The sequence below is a fragment of the Salvelinus sp. IW2-2015 genome, unplaced genomic scaffold, assembly GCF_002910315.2.
Source record: "Salvelinus sp. IW2-2015 unplaced genomic scaffold, ASM291031v2 Un_scaffold16702, whole genome shotgun sequence".
Taxonomy (NCBI): domain Eukaryota; kingdom Metazoa; phylum Chordata; class Actinopteri; order Salmoniformes; family Salmonidae; genus Salvelinus; species Salvelinus sp. IW2-2015.
In genome coordinates, this window is record NW_019957716.1 from 10757 (window position 1) to 34281 (window position 23525).

At 41.3% G+C, this 23525-nt stretch overlaps 1 protein-coding gene and 1 pseudogene across 4 annotated transcripts; both read right to left on the minus strand.

The window, feature by feature from the left end:
• Window positions 1-1017: 1017 nt before the first annotated feature.
• LOC112081063 (putative leucine-rich repeat-containing protein DDB_G0290503) lies at window positions 1018-19574 on the minus strand. 4 transcript variants are annotated; one of them, XM_024147029.2, is made up of 11 exons: window positions 19487-19574; window positions 18209-18435; window positions 17129-18129; window positions 16607-16759; window positions 15080-15157; window positions 10839-10955; window positions 9883-10032; window positions 9554-9721; window positions 2622-2813; window positions 2179-2370; window positions 1018-2091 (listed from the first exon to the last, which is right to left on the minus strand). In XM_024147029.2, exons 2-11 carry the CDS (start codon window positions 18378-18380, stop codon window positions 1987-1989), a joined length of 2328 nt encoding a protein of 775 aa, XP_024002797.1. In that variant the 5' UTR covers window positions 18381-18435; window positions 19487-19574; the 3' UTR covers window positions 1018-1986. The 4 variants fall into 4 exon arrangements, with proteins under 4 accessions (XP_024002797.1, XP_024002798.1, XP_024002799.1 ...); XM_024147030.2 differs by lacking the exon at window positions 19487-19574 and adding an exon at window positions 18993-19395; XM_024147031.2 differs by lacking the exon at window positions 19487-19574 and adding an exon at window positions 18544-18881.
• Window positions 19575-20281: 707 nt separating this feature from the next.
• On the minus strand, window positions 20282-23336 carry LOC111958783 (lysosomal thioesterase PPT2-A-like; annotated as a pseudogene).
• Window positions 23337-23525: the final 189 nt, after the last annotated feature.

Consider the following 23525-nt stretch of genomic DNA (forward strand, 5'->3'; position numbering starts at 1 on the left):
GCATTCCTGGTGGAACTCGGACAGTTGTTGCCATCCTCTACCTGTCCCACAGGTGTGATGTTCAGATGTACCAATCCTGTGCAGGTGTTGTTACACATGGTCTGCCACTGCGAGGACAATCCGCTGTCCGCCCTGTCTCCCTGTAGCGCTGTCTTAGGCGTCTCACAGTACGGACATTGCAATTTATTGCCCTGGCCACATCTGCAGTCCTCATGCCCCATTGCAAGCAGGCCTAAGGCACGTTCATACAGATGAGCAGGGACCCTGGGCATCTTTCTTTTGGTGTTTTTCAGAGTCAGTAGAAAGGCCTCTTTAGTGTCCTAAGTTTTCATAACTGTGACCTTCATTGCCTACCGTCTGTAAGCTGTTAGTGTCTTAACCTTTCCACAGGTGCATGTTCATTAATTGTTTATGGTTCATTGAACAAGCATGGGAAACTGCGTTTAAACCATTTACAATGAAGATCTGTGAAGTTATTTGGATATTTACCGAATTATCTTTTAAAGACAGGGTCCTGAAAAAGGTACGCTTCTTTTTTTGAGTTTATTAATTACCAAGTCTCTTTAGATTAGGTTACTAAATTACAACAAGTTCACCTCAACCTCCGAGGGTCAAATAAACTAGTGTTGAAATATTATCTCCAAAACAACAGTTCCCAAGTAACCAGAAACCATGGTCCTGCTTGTGATTGGACAAGAGGTCAGTCAGTTGTGGGGTTGACTGAGGTCATGTCGAGATGGGATCCAGCTTTTGTCAAATTTACATCCCCCAAAATATTGCTAACACTAACTGCCACGTTAATTCTCCTAACCTGCTGCGCAAGTTCTCCTAAATCGCCTACAAAAAGTACATCCTGACAAAAGCTGGATCCCTTCTAGCCATAACCGTTTACTGGGGATCATATTCTGAGTGTGAAGTACAGAGCATATGAGACACCCACGGGTCATGAAAGTCCCTTTGATCATCCATGACATAAGCAGCAAAGTACATGCAATGAAAACAGACTAGATTCAATAATTTCGATCATGTAGAGAGTTTTATTTCTCAATCTCACAAAGACTTAAAAAAATTAAAACATGGCAGACATAAAATTATAAACCTTTTCCCAAAATAAATGTATCAAACCATTCGGTAGTGAAATTAAACCTGCCAAAAAGTACAAATAAATATTTTGGGGTAAAAAATGTAAACCCCTTTATGACAATCACAATACCAAGCAGAAAATGTAGCTAATGTGTAAAGAAAAATGGTAGTATGAACAGAAATAGCCCATTCGGACAAAAAGACACTGAGGGGGAAAAAATTAATTCACAGAACTTACAGTATGACACCAATAAAGAAAGCTTTTGGGGAACTGCAACATCAAACTCTCCAAATTCAACACAATAATAATCCCCCCTCTGATAGCACGTATCAAGGCGGCTGCATTACACTATGCCCTGAAGGACACATTAACAAATCTCATCATACATTTCCCCATGTCCCATGCTACTAGTTAATCAATGTCTGACATGGCCCAAAGTGTATTTTGAATTTGCATAAATAGAACTCTCGGGAAGTGAAATTATTTGATTTGAACTGTCTGTATTGATACATTCCATTGACAGAGTACCATTTAAGCAAATCCAAAATATACTTTGGTCCATGTCAGACATGAACTACTAGCATACTTCATCAATTAAATCAGTCAATATGAATAATGCCAAAACGGAGTAATAACATCATTATTGACAAATATCCAGTCAAGAGTTTTGGTTAAGGCAATAAATTGTTTTAACACAAAAACCAAGTCTTGCCTGCTAAGGCAAGATGCAACTAGTGCAAATGTGCAAAACACAACCTTTTCAATGGGCCTACATACAATTGTAATTAGTAGTAAACTACCTGGGGAGCAAGTGTTGGTTCATGCAACTAATCTATATAAAATGTGCATTGTACCTTCATGGTTCTATGTTTTTTGCTCTTTCACTATCTTGTTTGTCTCTTTCATAATGTGTGTTTGACAGCAATCATGGGTTCAAATTTGTTCAGCAGGTTCTGCTGAAGTTCTTTGAGTAGATGATCCCGTTCTTCGGAATCCAGGAGAACTTGCTAAATAAAACAAGTTTACAAATCAAAATAGTCAGTGTTAATTTGGTCCGACCTTTAGTGCTTTTTTAAAGTCATGTACGGACATACCTCAATGAGTTTGTCTCTCTTCTCCAGGCTCCCCCTCAATTTCCTCTCCTCCCTCTCTTTGTCATCCTTTTCGCTCCGCCAGGCTCGCTGTGCCTCCTTGTTCTCCTTCCCTCTCTCCCTCAGGTCGTTGAGTGTGTCTTTGAGTTGCTTTGACAGTGAAGACACTGCCTGACTATGATTCTGCTGTTGCTCCTTGAGAAGGCAGGGGGAAAGATGGGAAGAGAGGAAAGGTATGGGTTCTAATGACCAAACTATATTATAGGCTTTGGTATTTTAGATACCTCACTGAAGATGACCTGAATTGTGTAAAAGACAATGGAAGACACAGCACATCTCAGTATATAGAGGGAGCCTCTTACTAGTCTCACATGGCTTCCCCTTCACTGATATGAAAGACAGGGATTGGTGAAAGCATCCACTCTCCCATTGTCGTTTGCACGCACCTGCACTATACCCTGATAGTCCTGCAGGGCGGTGGCGAGCTTGGAGAACTCCTGGCACATGGTGGCGCTGTGCTCCTCTCTGTCCTGTAGCCAGGCTATCACTAGGCTCTCCTTCTCCTTCAGCTGAGAGGCCAGAGCCCCCTCAGGCCCACCTCCTGACACCCCTTGGCTAATCACAGAGTCCGACAGTGCCTGGGGGAAAAGAAAACAAGTTATGAGGAGGAAAGTCTCCCTGAAGCGAGTCAAAAGAGCTACATGTAGAATTTTTGCATTGTAATTCCAAAAAAAGTCCATATAATAGCTGCAGTAGTAGGGGAATGATAGTGTTTCACAATATTTTTTCACCCCAAAAATATTTTAGGCCAATAGAAAAATCGCATTCTAAAATGCAGACTTTCTATTTGACAACAAAAGCGTACGTTGGTAATACTCTATGATTTTGCTATACAACATTCCTGTAGATTGTTCTAAAACTTATTTGGTTAACAGTAATAGCCTATATATTATGTTGATTCCCGCTTTAAAAGTATCTGCCTGTCCCTGTTTCGCGGTCGGCTGCTGTGTGAGTGAGCCACTCACTCCCTCCCTCCCTCTCCCCACATTGTGCAAAGACAAATGGAACCATACAGCAATTTCACATTTGGAGCAACTTTGACATTTGGAGAAATGTGGATAAACAGAATCTGATGTCAAAATTGGTAAAACAGATCTTGTTGTACAATGAACAAAAATATAAACGCAATATATAAAGTGTTGGTTCCATGTTTCATGAGCTGAAATAAAAGATCCCATATGCACAAAAAGCTTATTTCTCTCAAATTGTGTGCACAAATTTGTTTATATCACTGTTAGTGAGAAGTACTACTTTGCCAAGATAATCCATCCACCTGACAGGTGTAGCATATCAAGAAGCCTATTAAACAGCATGATCATTACACTGGTGCACCTTGGGCTGGAGACAATTAAAGGCAACACTAAAATGTGCAGTTGTCACAACACAATGCCACAGATGTCAAGTTGAGGGAGTGTGCAATTGGCATGCTGACTGCACCAGAACTGTTGCCAGAGAATTGAATATTCATTTCTCTACCATAGGCCGCCTCCGTCGTTTTAGGGAATTTTGCAGTACGTCCAACTGGCCTCACAACCGCACACCACCTGTTTGGCGACGTGTTGGCGAGCGGTTTGCTTATGTCAATGTTGTGAACACAGTGCCCCATGGTGGCGGTGGGGTTATGGTATGGGCAGGAATGAGCTATAGACAATGAACACAACTGCATTTTATAGATGGCAAATTGAATGCACTAAGATACTGTGATGAGATCCTGAGGGCCATTTATCCACCGCCATCACCACATGTTTCAGCATGATACCGCCCGGGCTCAGGTCACAAGGATCTGCACACAATTCCTGGAAGCAGCAAATGTCTCAGTTCTTCAATGGCCTGTATACTCACCAGACATGTCACCCATTGAGCATGTTTGGGATGCTCTGGATTAACATGTACAACAGCCTGTTCCAGTTCCCGCCAATATCCAGCAACTTCGCACAGCCATTGAAGAGGAGTGGGACAACATTCCACAGGCCACAATAAACAGCCTGATCAGCTCTATGCATAGGAGATGTATCACTCTGCATGAGGTAAATGGTGGTCACACCAGATACTGACTGGTTTTCTGATCCACGCCCCTACCTTTTTTAAAAAGGTATCTGGGACCAACAGATGCATATCTGTATTCCCAGTCATGTGAAATCCATACATAAAGCCTAATGATTTTATTAATCTTTGAAATTCCTGCATTTATATTTTTGTTCAGTATACATAAAATAGCACAGGCCCATCAATTAGCCCACATGGCTATATAGCAACAATATCATATTTAGAGTTGGCAATCTAGCTAAGTGTTTTGAGTTCCGACTTCATCAGGTAGTGAATAATATAGCCTATAGGCCAATATGCTGGCAATTAAAAAAATATATATAACTCAGCAAAAAAAGAAACGTCCCTTTCAGGACCCTGTCTTAATAATTTGTTAAAATCCAAATAACTTCACAGATCTTCATTGTAAACGGTTTAAACGCCGTTTCCCATGCTTGTTCAATGAACCATAAACAATTAATGAACATGCACCTGTGGAACGGTCGTTAAGACACTAACAGCTTACAGACGGTAGGCAATTAAGGTCACAGTTATGAAAACTTAGGACACTAAAAAGGCCTTTCTACTGACTCTGAAAAACACCAAAAGAAAGATTCCCGGGGTCCCTGCTCATCTGCGTGAACATCCCTTAGGCATGCTGCAAGGAGGCAAGAGGACTGCAGATGTGTCCAGGGCAAAAAATTGCAATGTCCGTACTGTGAGACGCCTAAGACAGTGCTACAGGGATACAGGACGGACAGCTGATCATCCTCGCAGTGGCAGATCACGTGTAACAACACCTGCACAAGATCGGTACATCCAAACATCACACCTGCGGGACAGGTAAAGGATAGCAACAACAACTGCCCGAGTTACACCAGGAACGCACAATCCCTCCATCAGTGCTCAGACTGTTCGCAATAGGCTGAGAGAGGCTGGACTGAGGACTTGTAGGCCTGTTGTAAGGCAGGTCCTCACCAGACATCAACAGCAACAACGTCGCCTATGGGCACAAACCCACCATTGCTGGACCAGACAGGACTGTGGTCCTTCACTGAAGAGTCGCGGTTGTCTCACCAGGGGCGATGGTCGGATTCACGTTTATCGTCGAAGGAATGAGTGTTACAACACGGCCTGTACTCTGGAGCGGGATCGATTTGGAGGTGGAGGGTCCATCATGATCTGGTGCGGTGTGTCACAGCATCATCGTACCGAGCTTGTTGTCATTGCAGGCAATCTCAATGCTGTGCGTTGCAGGGAAGACATCCTCCTCACTCATGTGGTACCCTTCCTGCAGGCTCATCGTGACATGACCCTGCAGCATGACAATGCCACCAGCCATACTGCTCATTCTGTGTGTGATTTCCTGCAAGACGGGAATGTCAGTGTTCTGCCATGGCCAGCGAAGAGCCCGGATCTCAATCCCATTGAGCACGTCTGGGACCTGTTGGATCGGAGGGTGAGGGCTAGGGCCCTTCCCCCCAGAAATGTCAGGGAAGTCGCAGGTGCCTTGGTGGAAGAGTGGGGTAACATCTCACAGCAAGAACTGGCAAATCTGGTGAAGTCCATGAGGAGGAGATGCACTTCAGTACTTAATGCAGCTGGTGGCCACACCAGATCTTGACTTACTTTTGCATTTGACCGCCCCTTTGTTCAGGGACACATTATTCCAATTCTGTCAGTCACATGTCTGTGGTACTTGTTCAGTTTATGCTTCAGTTGTTGAATCTTGTTATGTTCATACAAATATTTACACATGTTAAGTTTGCTGAAAATAAACGTAGTTGACAGTGAGGACGTTTCTTTTTTTTGCTGAGATATATATATATATATATTACCAGTTAAAAGTTGACATACCTACAATGGTTTTTCTTTATTTTTACTATTTCTACATTGTTGAATAATCATGTAGTAACCAAAAAAGTGAAACAAATCAAGATTCTTCAAAGTAGCCATTCTTTGCCTTGATGACAGGTTTGCACACACTTGGCATTATCTCAACCAGCTCCATGAGGTAGTCTCCTGGAATGCATTTCAATTAACAGGTGTGCCTTCTTAAAAGTTAATTTGTGGGATTTCTTTCCTTAATGCGTTTGAGCCAATCAGTTGTGTTGTGACAAGGTAGGGGGGAGTATACATAAGATAGCCCTATTTGGTAAAAGACCAAGTCCATATTATGGCAAGAACAACTCAAATAAGCAAAGAGAAACTACAGTCCATCATTACTTTAAGACATGAAGGTCAGTCATTGTGGAACATTTCAAGAACTTTGAAAGTTTCTTCAAGTACAGTCGCAAAAACCATCAAGTGTTATGATGAAACTGGCTCTTATGAAGACCCAGAGTTACGTTCATTAGAGTTACCAGCCTCATAAATGCAGCCCAAATAAATGCTTCACAGAGTTCAAGTAACAGACATCTCAACATCAAATGTTCAGAGGAGACTGCGTGAAATCGGGCCTTCATGGTCGAATTGCTGCAAAGAAACCACTACTAAAGGACACCAATAAGAAGAGACTTGCTTGGTCCAAGAAACGAGCAATGGACATTAGACTGGTGGAAATATGTCCTTTGGTCTGACGAGTCCAAATGTGAGATTTTTGGTTCCAACCACCGTGTCTTTGTGAGATGCAGAGAAGGTGAACGGATGATCTCCACATGTGTTGTTCCCACCGTGAAGCATGGTGGTGTAATGGTGTGGGGGTGCTTTGCTGGTGACACTGACAGTGATTTATTTAGGATTCAAGGAACATTTAACCAGCATGGCTACCACAGCATTCTGCAGTGATACGCCATCACATCTGGTTTACGCTTAGTGGGACTGTCATTTGTTTTTCAACAGGACAATGACCCAACACACCTTCGGGCTGTGAAAGGGCTATTTGACCAAGGAGAGTGATGGCGTGTTGCATCAGATGACCTGGCCTCCACAATCACCGGACCTCAACCCAATTGAGATGGTTAGGGATGAGTTGGACCGCAGAGTGAAGGAAAAGCAGTGGGAAGTCCTTCAAGACTGTTGGAAAAGCATTCCAGGTGAAGCTAGTTGAGAGAATGCCAAGAGTGTGCAAAGGAGTCATCAAGGCAAAGGGTGGCTACCTTGGAGAATATACAATATATTTTGATTTGTTTAACTCTTTTTTGGGTACTACATGATTCCATATGTTATTTCATAGTTTTTGATGTCTTCGCAATTATTCTGCAATGTAGAAAAAAGTAAAAATAAAGAAAAACCCTGGAATGAGTAAGTAAGTGTGTCCAAACTTTTGACTGGTACTGTAGATGAACAAAGAGCCAAAAATAAATCTGTTAATTCTGGATCCTATTTTGACAGGTTGCACATCAAAATATCAATCATGCATTCCCTGGATATGTTAGATCAATAGCTTACTTTTTAAATATTAGTCTACCATCTCAGTTGACTTAGATGGCACTGTAAAAATGTGTCTAGAGCCCTGACGCTAATGCAAAGTAACTGTCCATGAAAACATAGTTTTTTGTTGTAGCAACGTTCCCTCTAATTTTTTGGGGCACTGAGCAAATGTTTGGTCTTGTGAGTGGTGACTTCAACTTTGTGCAACTTTTGGCACGCGTCTACTGTGAACACTGAAGGTGTACCCTGCCAATAGGCTATTGTGACTATTTCAGCATAATGTTGGCCTACCAACAAAACAGTGCAAATCCCATAACATTTTCACATGGAAATAGCTTATGATTTCAATGATATAGCCTACAGTAGCCTATATGTGGTGTTCAATGCAGGCCTACATTGCATGAGACTTAAAACATTATGAAGGGCTTGACATTAAGTCATGATTTTTTTTTACCAGGTCTGTAACATGGGCCAAATATTGCATTTTATTGTGTTGTATGATGCAAGAAAACACTTCACAAAATACAATGAATTATTACCATACAGAGAATTAGACAATGTAGGCTACCCCTCTCTATTGGCTTATTTGCATATTCAAGCCTGTCTCAAAATACAACAACGCACCTTCAGACATAAGCTTTTTACCAAGACAGCTTGAAATGTAGCCTACATGTTTTGTGTTCTTGTAGGAAGCACTAACTCCCCATTGCTGACCTATACTTATCTATAACTGGGCTAATAACTTGCTATCTAGCAAAGAATATCAAGCCGCTGACGGGCTACACCTTCCAATAGAATTCTACTCTTTTGCACTCCGTCTCTGCCTACAACAAAATCAGACTCAATTTTGCAGTCAGATTTGTTTTCATTTGTTGCATTGAAAAAGGGCTGATATGTTGATTCGATCACAGAAAAAAAATAACTTTGATCTATATAGTGCAAACCAAAGGGGCGAACTCAGTGAAGTTCAATCTCTTGCGTCTCTGTGTGGCTGCACACATGCGCAGCTTAGAGGGAACATTGCATTGTAATCTATTTATTGTTATCAAGCAAAATAGTTATTCATCTCAATGTGACTTTTTGTCCATATCGCCCAGCTCTAGTACCTACTCCAAAAAAGTATTTATTGCCGATTTATCACATTTTATTATGCATTTTTTTTATACATTTATCGTGATATGGATTTTTGTCCAGATTGCCCAGCTCTAGAAAACTGCATCTCTTACATCGGTATCAATAAAAGGTGTGGTCATGTCATACTCAAGCACAAGGAACAACGGCAAACGGTGGCAAGCAGCCAACGTAGAAATCGCTCGGACATTTCCTAGTTGAAAAAAAATCTACACTCTTCAAACTATTTCAGTTTATGTGAGAAAACATGCACTGAATAGTGTAGGGAATCATTGTACCATCAAACTCGCAGTGAAATATCTACGACTGCTTGAAGTTGGTGGACGAAACTGAAAGTAAAATAGCCTCCATCATGGTCCATGCTATCCGGGATCCTTGGATGTCGGATAGCACTAACCTCTCCACCGTATTGCAGGGGAATGGGATGCGTGGGAGTGGGAAAGAGTTATATATATTATATATTCAGCCTAAGTGTTGTCGAAATTCACCTAGGTTCCACATGGGTGAGAATCGACATGTAGCACCTTTAACTTGAATAACAGAGGTCAGTGCATGCAGCACTGGTTACTGAACCTGACAAACAATCGTGGGCACACTAAAAAGAGATGTCCCTGGAATCAATTCTATTTAGATCAGGAACGGTCAAACGAATAGATAATCAAATTAATCAAAGCACTATCTTTCAAGACATCTGGGTCTGTATTCACAAAGCGTCTCAGAGTAGGAGTCCCACAGCACACCTAATTTAATTCATCCTATGGAGACACTATGTTGAGGTGATCCCCCTCACCTGCATGTCTTTCTGAGAGCTCTCTAGCGCCTCCTTCAGGCAGAGGAGAAGTGACTCTTTCTCCTGTAGGACTGCTGTGAGGGCCTGGTCCCGCTGTCTCCACACTTCCCTCTCCTTCTGCACCTCCCGCTGCACTCGCTCCTTCTCAACCAGCTCCACTCTCAGTTCCTGGGGGTTAGAAGAAAAACAGGGCCCTTATGTGAGAAATTACTAGTAACACCTTTGACTGAATGACTATAGTGTATCCAGCACAATATGTTAACTTTATTAATGAATGTGAGTTAATACATCTAAGTATCACACGTGTGTGCTTTCAACATTAGACTCACATTGATGATGTCCTGGTTACATTGGAGCACAGTGTTGAGTGTGGAGAGGTCTTTCTCCCGGTCTCTCCCAGCCTTCTTCAGTGCCTCCAGCTCGCTCTCCATCCTCTTCTCCCTCTCACTCACCTCAGAAAGCAGAGCCTCCAGGGCTAGCTAAAGAAGTGGTAGAACACAAGACATTAGCAAAATCACCGTGTACAGAAATGTTCTATATCCCATACAACGGGTGGGTCTAATTCCGAATGCTGATTGGTTAAATCCGCATTCCAGCCAGTGTCTATTCCACAAGTTGCCACCGGTTAAATCTATGACATTAAAATGCCTATTTACTCTGTTCCATCTGACTGCGCAAGCCACTGTCATCAGCCCAGTCAAGCAACTTATGAACTTGATTTCCACTATAAAAAGCATCTAGACATTCTCAGATTTCTTTTAGACTAACATTTTGCTGTGTTGTTGTCTAGCTCCTGACAAGTGAGCACATTTTCTATGCCAAGCGAAATCACGTCTCATTAGCTCATTGTTTTGGATGTATCAAAATAAGTGTCACTAGAAAACAGAGTAAACAAATGCAAATACTTTGCTGTTATTCTAGCTGCACTTTTTAACGCGACTAAGTTAGCCGTAGTTGGCTAGCTAGCAAGCAAGCAAGCAAGCAAGGGATAAGAACGTTGCCAGCCAGTATGGCAATGGAACATTTAGAACGAAGGACTGGGTCACGTCTAGATACAGAACAAACTTAGTCTCGGGACCAAAAACACCCATGCCAATATATCCTCCAAACACCAGCTTCTCTGGCAATATCACTTAAGTAATGTCATATTTAAAAAGGAAATATTCACACATTTTATTGTCCATGCTTTGACAGTCTACACAAGTTTATTTGGAGTTAAAATATATAATTGTAAACCAATAGCTTATTCAAATCATAATCAAATGGGATCAATCTTAGCCCTCACCTTATTGTCGGAGAGAGTTTGTTTCAGATTGTCAGTGAGTGCCTGTGTTAGTCTGTCAGCCACATCCGTCCCTGTCCCCACCTCAACACACATCTTCCTGATCAGACACATGCACTCCTGAGACAGACAGGGAGACAGGAAATGATTGTCTGATCATGGAATAACACATGGCTTGTCCCAGAGATGGCATAGGAAATGACTTGATGTGATAAGAAAGAAAATGACATTTAAATGATATCAATTACACCAGAATACAAAAACTGCATCTAAACAAATGTCTCAATGGTAAATATTGAGACAATGTTATTTAAGAAAACAGGGTTTGCCCCAACCACCCACGGTTGGAGCAATTTGGGTTGATAATTGGAATTGTTCCGACATTTCTTGATTTCTTGTTTTTCTTTCTTTTTTTAATGGATTATTTGTGTACCTGCTTGACATTTTACTGCATTGTTAGGAGCTAGTAATATAAGCATTTCATTGCACCCGCTATAACATCTGCTAAACTGCGTACACGACCAATAAATTAAACAAAAATACACACAGAACCGGTCAAAAAGTTTGAACACACCTACTCATTCAAGGGTTATTGATTATTTTTTACCATATTCTACATTGTAGAGTAATAGTGAAGACATCAAAACTATGAAATAACATATGGAATCATGTAGTAACCAAGAAAGTGTTAAACAAATCAAAATATATTTTATATTTGAGGTTCTTCAAAGTAGCCAACCTTTGCCTTGATGACAGCTTTGCACACGCTCAACCAGCTTCATGAGGTAGCCACCTGGAATTATTTTCCAAAAGTCTTGAAGTTTAGTACATATTCTGAGCACTTGTTGGTTGCTTTTCCTTCACTCTGTGGGCCAACTCATCCCTAACCATCTGAATTGGGTTGAAGTCAGGTGATTGTGGATGCAGCACTCCATCACTCTCCTCTTGGTCAAATACCTCTTACACAGCCTGGAGGTATGTTTTGGGTCATTGTCCTGTTGAAAAACAAATGATAGTCCCACTAAGTGCAAACCAGATGGGATGAAGTATCCCTGCAGAATGCTGTGGTAGCCATGCTGGTTAAGCGTGCCTTGAATTCTAAATAAATCAGTGTCACCAGCAAAGCACCCCCACACCACCTCCTCCATGCTTCACGGTGGGAACCACACACAGTGGTGTAAAGTACTTAAGTAAAAATAATTTCAAGTACTATTTAAGTACTTTTTTTGGGTATCTGTACTTCACTATTTATATTCTTGACAATGTTACTTCACTACATTCCTAAAGAAAATATGTTACTTTTTACGCCATACATTTTCCCTGACAACCCAAAGTACTCGTTAAATTTTAATGCTTAGCAGTACAGGAAAATTGTGAATTCATGCACTTATCAAGATAACACATGGTCGTCCCTACTGCCTATGTTCTAGCGGACTCACTAAACACAAATGCATCTTTTGTAAATGTCCGAGTGTTGGAGTGTGCCCCTGGCTATCAGTAAATTTGCTTAATATAAGGAATTTTAAATTATTTATACTTTTACTTTTGATACTTAAGTATATTTTAGCAATAACATGTACTTTGATACTTAAGTACAGTTGAAGTCGGAAGTTTAAATACACTTAGGTTGGAGTCATTAAAACTCATTTTTCAACCACTCCACAAATTTCTTGTTAACAAACTATAGTTTTGGCAAGTCGGTTAGGACATCTACTTTGTGCATGACACAAGTAATTTTTCCAACAATTGTTTACAGACAGATTATTTCACTGTATCTCAATTCCAGTGGGTCAGAAGTTTACATACACGAAGTTGACTGTCCCTATAAACAGCTTGGAAAATTTCAGAAAAGGATGTCATGGCTTTAGAAGCTTCTGATAGGCTAATGTACATAATTTGAGTCAATTGGAGGTGTACCTGTGGACGTATTTCAAGGCCTACCTTCAAACTCAGTGCCTCTTTGCTTGACATCATGGGAAAATCAAAAGAAATCAGCCAAGAACTCAGAAAAAAATTGTAGACCTCCACAAGTCTGGTTTATCTTTGGGAGCAATTTCCAAATGCCTGAAGGTACCACGTTCATCTGTACAAACAATAGTATAAACACCATGGGACCACGCAGCCGTCATACCGCTCAGGAAGGAGAAGCGTTACGTCTCCTAGAGATGAATGTAATTTGGTGCGAAAAGTGCAAATCAATCCCAGAACAGCAGCAAAGGACCTTGTGAAGATGCCGGAGGAAACAGGTACAAAAGTATCTATATCCACAGTAAAACGAGTCCTATATCGACATAACCTGAAAGGCAGCTCAGCAAGGAAGAAGCCACTGCGGTTCTCTGGTCTGATGAAACAAAAATAGAACTGTTTGGCCATAATGACCATCGTGCTGTTTGGAAGAAAAAGGGGGAGGCTTGCAAGCTGTAAAACACCATCCCAATCGTGAAGCACGGGAGTGGCAGCATCATGTTGGTGCACTTCACAAAATAAGTGGCATCATGAGGGAGGAAATTTATGTGGATATATTGAAGCAACAACTCAAAACATCAGTCAGAAAGTTAAAGCTTGGTCGCAAATGGGTCTTCCAAATGGACCATGACCCCAAGCATACTTCCAAAGTTGTGACAAAATGGCTTAAGGACAACAAAGTCATGGTATTGGCGTGGCCATCACAAAGCCCTGACCTCAATCCCGTAGAAGATTTGTGGGCAGAACTGAAAAAGCATGTGCGAGCAAGGAGGCCTACAGACCTGACTCAGTTACATCAGCTCTGTCAGGAGGAATGGGCCAAAATTTACCCAACTTATTGTGGGAAGCTTGTGGAAGGCTACCCAAACGTTTGACCCAAGTTAAACAATTTAAAGGCAATGCTACCAAATACTAATTGAGTGTATGTAAACTTCTGACCCACTGGGAATGTGATTAAAGACATAAGTTTAAATAAATCATTCTCTCTACTCTTATCCTGACATTTCATATTCTTAAAGTAAAAGTGGTGATCCTAACTGACCTAAGACAGGGAATTTTTACTAGGATTAAATGTCAGGAATTGTGAAAAAACTGAGTTTAAATGTATTTGGCTGAGGTGTATGTAAACTTCGACTTCAACTGTATATTTAAAACCAAATACTTTTACTCAAGTACAATTTTACTGGGTGACCTTCACTTGAGTAACTTTCTATTAAGGTATCTATACTTTTACTCAAGTATGGCAATTGGGTACTTTTTCCACCACTGACCACATATGCGGAGATCATCCGTTCACCTACTCTGCATCTCACAAAGACACAGCGTTTGGAACCAAAAATATCAAATTTGGACTCATCAGTCCAAAGGATAGATTTCCACCGGTCAAATATCAATTGCCCGTGTTTCTTGGCCCAGGCAAGTCTTCGTATTATTATTGATGTCCTTTAGTATTGGTTTCTTTGCAGCAATTCGACCATGAAGGCCTGATTCACAGTCTCCTCTGAACAGTTGATGTTGAGATGTGTCTTACTCGAACTCTGAAGCATTTATTTGGGCTGCAATCTGAGGTGCAGTTAATTGCCTATTTCTGAGGCTGGTAACTCTAATGAACTTATCCTCTGCAGCAGAGGTAACTCTGGGTCTTCCTTTCCTGTGGCGGTCTTCATGAGAGCCAGTCATCATAACGCTTGCTGGTTTTTGTGACTGCACTTGAAGAAACTTAAAGTTCTTGAAATTTAACAAGGCACAATTGTTAATTTAAATGCATTCCAGGTGACTACACCATGAAGCTGGTTGAGAGAATTCCAAGAGTGTACAAAGCTGTCATCAAGGCAAAGGATGGCTACACTTTTTTGGTTACTACATGATTCCATATGTGTTATTTCATAGTTTTGATGTCTTCACTACTATTCAACAATGTAGAAAATAGTAAAACAAACTAAAAATCCTGGAATGAGTAGATGTGTCCAAACTTTTGACTGGTACTCTATATTAAACCGATTTGATTTATCCATTTGGCTAACAGTCAAATCTGCCAAATAAGCTGAGGGAGTTTGCTCACCCATACAAACGTAGAGATAAAGACATTTTGTTTGGGTTTTGTGATGAAAATTGATTCCTATCTGCAAAAACCACTACATCTTAAGTTAGGGGTGTCCATGTTGTGATGGTAACATTCCACTAGCTCAGCCACTGTCTCATTCATGAGTGAAGTGGATCCCTGTATTTTTGGCATGACTGCATTGTCTCCACTCATAGAATCAGTATGAATCACTCACCTGGATAACTCGGTCTCTGCTGTGCAACGAATGCCCCAAACTCTGCAGTAGCAAGTTTCCCCCGTCCTTCTCCGGAAACTGAAAAAGCCATAATCACAGCACTTAGATGAAGGATGTCAAGTCAACACGGGGCAGGCATTGTTGCAGCAATAGAAGAGCAGACTAGCCTGGTACTAGATCAGTTTGTGTTTTCTTTCAAACTGATGACAATGACCACAGGCTTTGCCAAGACAGCACAAACATATCTGGGACCAGGCTAGAGCAGCAGACCTGTACATTTTGAAGCCCGTGTCTTGTGGGTGATATGCCACTATATTACAGTTGATGCTTTCATAGAATGCAGGCAATCAGTTTGCATTATTGTAATACATTTAGAACATATAGTATAAGCCTATAAATTTGCCCTGCAAGTGCCAAGTGTGAAAGTTCCCCACCACAAAAGCTTGATATACTGTGAAACCTCACACAGAGCACACAAATAATCCCACAGATTGATTTATTTGAATTTTTCTAGGATTGGGTGGAGCTAATAACAGATTCCAGGCAAATTAAAATATTTCCTTGCGTAGAGCTTTCTGTGGTGCTCTTAATCGTCAAAGCTCTTCGTGGATTTACAGCTCCCATTCCCAGACTGAACTTGCTAACAGGGCTTCCTAAAATATCCCAAAAACTGGAACTCAAGCCAGACCTGAATCTCAGACATGAATCTCATGAAATGAGAATCAGTTTAGGTAAGATGCCTTAACAGCTGGGGGTGAGGCCTAGACATGCTAGAACCATAGGTAGGTGCATGGTTGGATAACTTGAGTCTACTGTAAGGAGAGAAGGACAAGAGACGCCACTCAGCAGCTGAGTAGCATGTTAATGATCTCGTTATAAAAAGCCATTCTGAGCTGCAGGGCAAACTCCACTAGTTGGGGAAGATTCCAGGGAGATGTGTGTGTGGTTATATGAGTGCACCTGCATTAAGGAGACTCCCCACCTCGTCCAGAAACCAAACTCTAACACACCCATCATTCCTTGCATAATGCTTTATTTGTGCTTAGTCAACACAAGCATGGCTTAAAGACATCGCTATCCAAGAGATTCTGTAGACGTGCGTGCGCACGCAACTACATGAAGAGGAAGCATGTTAGGGACACTATGTTCAGGCCATTATATTGCTGTGCACCGGCTGACTAGGCCTATACCTGTTAATCTTGTATAAAATGTCAGCAGTCAATTACCATGACAGGGAGTGTCAACCTCAGTTGTACTTGTGTGTGCGCAACCAAATTATCATGACCCTTCAATTCCGCTCACCAATTTATACTGTTTTCTTTCTCAATTGAGTTACTATAAATACTATGGACCGGTTTCCCAGACACAGCCTAGTCCCGGTAAAAAAAAAAAATGCTTTCATTGGAGAATCTCCATTGAGAATGCTTTTTAGTCCATGACTAGGCTTCATTTGTGTCTAGGAATCCAGCTGAAAATGTCTAAACTTGGGGGAATCAATGTCAAATCAATAAACTACTCAGTGCTTACCTTAAGCCAATCCTCTGGTCCACTGACATTAGTTTCTGGTTTGGTTTTGGTCCCGTGTTTAAGCTCAGTTTCTAGGGTCTTGATGCGTGTCATGGCTTGATCAAGCTGTCCTCTCAACTGTCTGACTGCAAGGTGCACTCGACCTGTATTGCTCTGAAATGAAATAATGAAACTGCATTTCGCAAAAGACATAAGTTGTCACTTAATTCTGTTGAAGTCCTACTCCTGTATTTATAAGTAAGAGAATATTCAGAATTGGACATTAGATACTAGATTACATATTACAGACCACTAAGTAAATATTTACACTCCGTGATAGACGGAGTGATCCACAGACAAGGCAACCAGTCGAAAAATCCTCATTTAGGGCAGAGATATTTTCCTGACCAGGGAAAGGGCTCATTTATAGGCTATGGGAATCCAAAGTGTTGTCATCAGGAAAAGAATTCTCGCCATACTCATAATCACTTCCTATCATTATTTGGCATGCTGGATTTTGATAGAACGTAAGCGAAAACTCACTTCTCTGTGTAGTGGAATAAACTCGTCCCTCAATTCAGTCAGAACATCATTGGTCTCTCCATCCGCTTCCTCTCCTCCATTCTGCTCTCCAAAATTCAGCACCCTTGTTACCTCAGGGGAGGATGTCTCGCCTACCTCTCCTGAATATCGCCCTTCCCGCTTTCCCAAAACGGGAATCTTACTCCCCAAAGGTGAACTGACAGGCTTTCCTTCAATACCTTTCAACTCTCTGAGGACCAGGAGTGACAAATCATCCGGAAAATCAAATGGATCACGGCAACCCAGCGAGTCCAGCGATTGGATGGACTCAGTGCGAGAGGACGCTCGTAAGGAGAGAGCGGATCCAGTCAATGACGCTGGGCTAGAGCTTAGCGACGGCACTCTCGACCAATGAAGAGGCATGCTCTGCGACTTATCCCGCGATAGGGCCAGGGGGGAAAAGGGTTGGAAGGGTAGGCGGCGGGGAACCCCACAAACTGACTCATAGGCGGAGTCGGACACCCTCAGAGAATCACATCCCTCACAATTTTTCCCCATCGTGCATCTTTTCCCCGTTCTCCTGAAGTATGGACATGCATCCCATTTCTCAGACCAGCACTCATACTCTGACAGGGCCATGTTCTCCTTCAACATTTCAATGTAACCCTCTCGGTCTCCCATTCCCTCCCCATCCTCCTCCCTAGTGCTGCTCCTCATCCGGAAATCCTGAGGGTGTCGCTGGCGGTAAGCGCTGCGTACCCACTGCCTGACCTTGTCCCTCTCCTGGATCAACTTCTGAAGCCTCTCAGAGGATAAGACCCTCACTCTGGAAATGACAGAGTCAAACTTGAAAACCCGCTCTAGAACTGAAACACATTTGCCACACAAGAACTCCCCCCGCCCACTGCCCCGTGATACAGACTGGCCTAGTATGTGTGTCAGCACAGAGAGAAGGTCCATGGCTTTAGAAGGTGAGGAAAGGGACGAGAGAGAAACCGTGGAGCCAAGAGACATGGTGCTACCTGCAAAGTGGGAAAAGAAAACATTAGAACAGATACACGCACATACACACAGAGAAGAGCACACACAAACACACCTCACCCCAGGGGCTGCTTTGAGAAGACCTGGAGAGACTTCCTCTGCCCAGCGAGTCTGATGGGGTCTGAGGCTGACCATCTTTCTTGTTCTGACGCCCAAAGAGCCATCGCCGTTGGTTACCGTGCAGGTCACCCCCACACACCAGACATTCCTCACCTTTGCCTCTGGAGGACATAGTAGACGGAAGGGCTAGAAAATCCCCTTATGTCCACAGAATGATCTTCAATATTCTGTTGGAATAAGGCAGAACAGATTATTTGCTGCAGCTTTAACTAAATGTATTCTAAACTTTTTGATCATGGTGTAGAGAATGGTTGGATATCTAATCTTAGAATTACATTCTGTATAATTGCACTTGCTGGCTGTGACATTCAAATATGTTTTTCCAAGTTAGAACTGGCTTCACTTTTGGCCCACTTATATAAAAAAATGATTATACTTGGCTGTTTAGCCTAATTCAGTTATCTGCTCTCACTAACTTGCCGCTTAAGAGCCTCGATTTTTTGCTTTGCCTCAGTGCGCTTTAATATTATAGTGTGGATGTTTTGCTCAACGTGTTGGCTCTTTTAGCACAGAGCTGAGTGTTTACAGTTGCAACCCACAGCCGCCTACACGTCGACCTTGAACCACGCTGTCAGTACATTTCGCAAACAGTCAAAGCGAAAAAACAAGTCTCGCAAACGCTCTCCCCGCCATTCGTTTCACTGCTCGCTTGTACCTATCATTATGAACTTTAGACAACAGCAGGCTATTCTATTCCTATACAATATCGAAATATGTATCTTACACCAGCAGCTGTCGTCTCTTTCTGTTGCCCGCGGTACACAACCTATAACCAAAACCAATGACCTGTCTATGCAGTCCTATTTTAAGCAGCTGAGGTGTGTAAATAAGTTTCATTCCGACAACGCGGAAAGTTCTAGGCTACGTGTTCACCGTCTGAATCAAGTTAAGCAGTATGACTTCACCAAATTAATTATCCTTCCTTTAGAGATTGCCAAAATCACAGATTTGTTTTCTATACATCCACTTTTAGTCCATCTGCATGCATAAAGCGTTTGGATGAGTATTGTTTATCTGTCTCGATAAATTAAATCTGGTTTCGCGCTCTGAACACGATAAAATTGGGAAATCTTGAACGCAAACATTAATCCCGGTGGCGTCCTCGGTGAAGTTAACCGGGTCCCATCTACATTTTCTAAAAACATGAATGACTTTACAAATGACCACATAGTAAAAAAAAAAAAAAAAACAATAATAAAAAATTAAAAAGTGTCTTACAATGTCAACCAGGAACTCGAGCGCACTGCAGTTGCCTACACCGGAAAGGAGCTGTGAGTATGCACTACCTTGCTGACGTCATTAGTCATACCTGGGGTGTATTCATTACGCCAATTCTGTTGCAAAACGTTTCGTAAACGGAACGAAACGGGGAGGGACCTACCTGAATTTGTCCAATATAACATCTCTGTTTGGTTAATGATTACACCCCTGTTTTGAGAAGTGAATGGCCGTAAATCAGCAGTCGATTGGATTATTTTCATAGGCACACTTTTCATTGGTAATGTACGGCGCCAGAGCTCCTCCCTCAACTAATAGGTACAATGGAATGTAATTCAAGTTTATCCAACATTTTACATTACATGTGATTCTGGTGGCAATCATTCCCATAATATAGCCCCCCCGGAAAAACATTTAGCCTACTGTTTTTAATTTCTGCTCAGATCCTTGTGATCTATGGAAATCTATGGAACTAGAACATTTGCATGTTTGGGCGATTGTGTGCCAACATGGTAGTCCAATGTTCAGTAATTATTTTGAAGATTCAGTCAAATATAAAGATTATACACTATCACACAGATTTATTCAAAGAGAGAAACAATTCTGATTCACCAGGAGAAGAGTGAAAGCATTGTGCAAGCACACACCATGTGAAATTGAGTTAAATTCAGTTCATTTCCTTTTATTGTACAATAACACTTGATTTCGCTGTTTCATAGTCACAGACAAACAATACTGTATAAAAAATATAAAATAGGCACTACATACAACTATGATATGTCAATCAAAGACAATTTGCATAACCTTTTATGTCTGTTTCTGTGAACATTATATTCAGTGTGTATGTGTGCATGTTCATGTCAGCCACTCCTCTATGCAGCCTCTGAACACCGTCTCATTAGAATGCCAATAGCTGTGCTTCACTCCTGAGAGCACATACACAGCCAGGTCTACACGAGCATGCAGTGTCTTCAGCCCAAACGAATCCCTAACCTACCACTATTCAAATGAGAGAGACAGAGAAGCACATAGTTACCCATCACATTATGACATGAACATTATCAATGATGGTAAATGATACCATTAAACTAACTTACTTCCTGGTTCTTCATCTCAACAATGGTTTCGTTAAAGTCATAAAATCCAAACTGACTGATTGAAGAGAACAGAAATGGTTAGTCCATTAGGTATAGAGTGTCACTAGTGTCAAGCCCACGTCTCAGAAATGCAACCAATGTGTGTGTAAGAATACAGGATATACAACAGGGCAATTAATTTAGTGTAAAATAATGGTGATGATGGTGACCATGGATACCTGGACTCCCATGGTGTAATCACGCCATCATCTGGTCCTCCAATCAACACCAGCTTGTTGATATGCAGGAAGTTCTTCCTCCACTCTGATGATTAGAGAGAGAGATACATTTATTTGTTTTGAGAGTGAGAGTAACTAGGTCTCTCCACATTTTATAGAATTTAAAACGACTTAGGCCAACAGTGTCAGTAGGGCCAGACTGAATCTGCAGTTTTATCAAATATATATATTCTGGGAAAGTAATTTAAGCCAAACTAAATTTGTTGCTACAAAATGTGTAGTTCTGTTCATTATGCTGACAAGGCAGTGTTAAAGGAGAAGTAAGGAACTTGGCTGGAGATTTTGTCTCTCCCTTATCAGTCAATGATGACTAATCTAATCTAGGTTTCCAGTTTTGGATATTGAGATATCTGCAGTAGGAATGAATTTCACTACCTGTCATTTCCCTGTGTGGTCTCTCTCCATTCAGTAGGGCCAGATAATTGCTGCTCTACAGGAAGCGTTCTCTTTGGTGTGGGTCTGGTAGGACAAAACATTTTGGTGCAAGCACAAAGGAACAGTTGTGAGCCTCTTTACTGTACTCAGATACACATCTACAAACATCTGGTTCTCTATTTGTTCGACACCGAAGTTCCCCTTTAACTACCCAATTTTCTCTTACCATTCCAGAAGTTGCAGATGGACCATTTCTGTCCTACTGAAGAGTAGCACACGTGAAAAACACGGGCCTTTAGATAGTGGGGAAAAAAACATTTCAGAATTTCTGTGTCTGTGCGAGAAGCACAACGAAAAGGCTCGTTAAATGTGTGTGGTGTGTGGAACATATAATGTGTTTGAAGTTTACATTCGGCTTGCAAAGTTTCACTTTTTATTTGAAATGTGAGACATTAATAGATTTTAGTTTTACTTTGTGGTATGACAAAAAGCTAAACTTCAATGTGTTAGAATTTGTTGGAGGATTCTTTCTTTTTTTAAGATCTATACATAGGCCTTGCCTGATAGAAAATGACTTATGAGAAGAAAGTGACCATCACTGACCTCCATACTGGCCAGCCTGTGGTGATGAGAGGGAGATGGAGGACTGGACATTATGGTCAGGAAGTGTAGAAAGAAGTCCTCCACATATCAGACCACCTAGGAGAAGCAGGGGAAGACAACATTAAGCGGACAGAGCTATATCTCTATGTCTTGTTCCAAAAATGCTAAATAACTGAGATAGAGAGACCTTGTGAGAAGCAGATAAGATGGACGCCATGCTCTGCCTCCTGCATGATTGGATAGAGCGTATTTTTGAAGCCCTGCACCTGCACCCACAGTGGCATCAGGCTGGCCATGTTATCATACAGATATATCACTGACACGTTGGTACCTGGATGGGCCTGTGAAAATAATACTTCAGCTTATATTGCAAGTTACAAGAAAAAATGATGTACTTGAAACATGTTATCCTATCATATTATAACATACATTATAAACTGGGTGGTTCGAGCCCTGAATGCTGATTGGCTGAAAGCCACGGTATATCAGACCGTATACCATGGGTATGAATTAAAAATGTATTTTTACTGCTCTAATTACATTGGTAACCAGTTTATAATAGCAATAAGGCACCTCAGGGGTTTGTGGTATATGACCAATATACCACGGGTAAGGGCTGTATCCAGGCACTCCACGTTGCTGTATCCAGGCACTCCACATTGCGTTGTTCATGAGAACAGCCCTTAGCCATGGTATATTGGCCATATACCACACCCTCTCGGACCTTATTGCTAAAGTATAATGATATGATGGGCCAATATTATAGGATGAAAACGTTGTGTTTGCTCCTGGTATTGGGGAAATTATGGATGGATTACTTTTTTCTCTCTGGAGAATGGACAACAGCCACATGTTTTTAGAGGAATATGTTGTGTTACATTTGTATCACAGGTGCACTAAAACAGGATCTTATAAAATTCTCTCTTCATGTGAAACTATTTCCATTAATACTTTTTTGCCTTTTTAGTGCTTTTATTTATGGAAACACGTTTTAATATTTATATTTATTATTTGAGTTTTGGTGGCCCAAAAATCATCTTTTATCACTCATAGACTGTATAAAGTACACTCACTTTCTTTTTTCCCCCTCTACTCAATAACCTAATAAGTCTCAAATTACATAATAGTTTTCTTTTCTGTTTAATAAGTATATAATTACGGTTAAATATGTGTTGTAGAGGATTGGGCTCTCTGCATTGGGCTCTCTTGCCTAGTTAATTAAATAAAGGTTAAATACATGTTTGTTTTTTTAAATTGAAACGTACCTCTTGTATCAAACGACTCATCATAAGGTATTGTTCAGGGCCGTCAAAGAGGCGGTGAACAATGATGACCGGTTTGTACCCAAGCGTGTCGGCCAGGTTAACTCCACATAAGAGCAGCAGAAGTCCCTTGATGTCCAACGATGCTCTCATTTTCAATTAAACCACCGAAAAATAAAGTTTGATTCCTTCAGCGTGCAGGAGATAACAATTGGTTACATAACCCTAGCATAATTGCATTACCCTAGAAATGTAAGTTCCAGTCTACTATGTTTACCTACTTTCATTATTACACATCTGTGTGGTGGGGTTCACGGAAGAACACACCCCTTTTTCTTCTATCATCTTATTTCATTGTCAGGCGCATGCTAACCTCACTTGACTTTGAGTGTTTGGTGCCATCAATTTAATTCACTGTAATTCA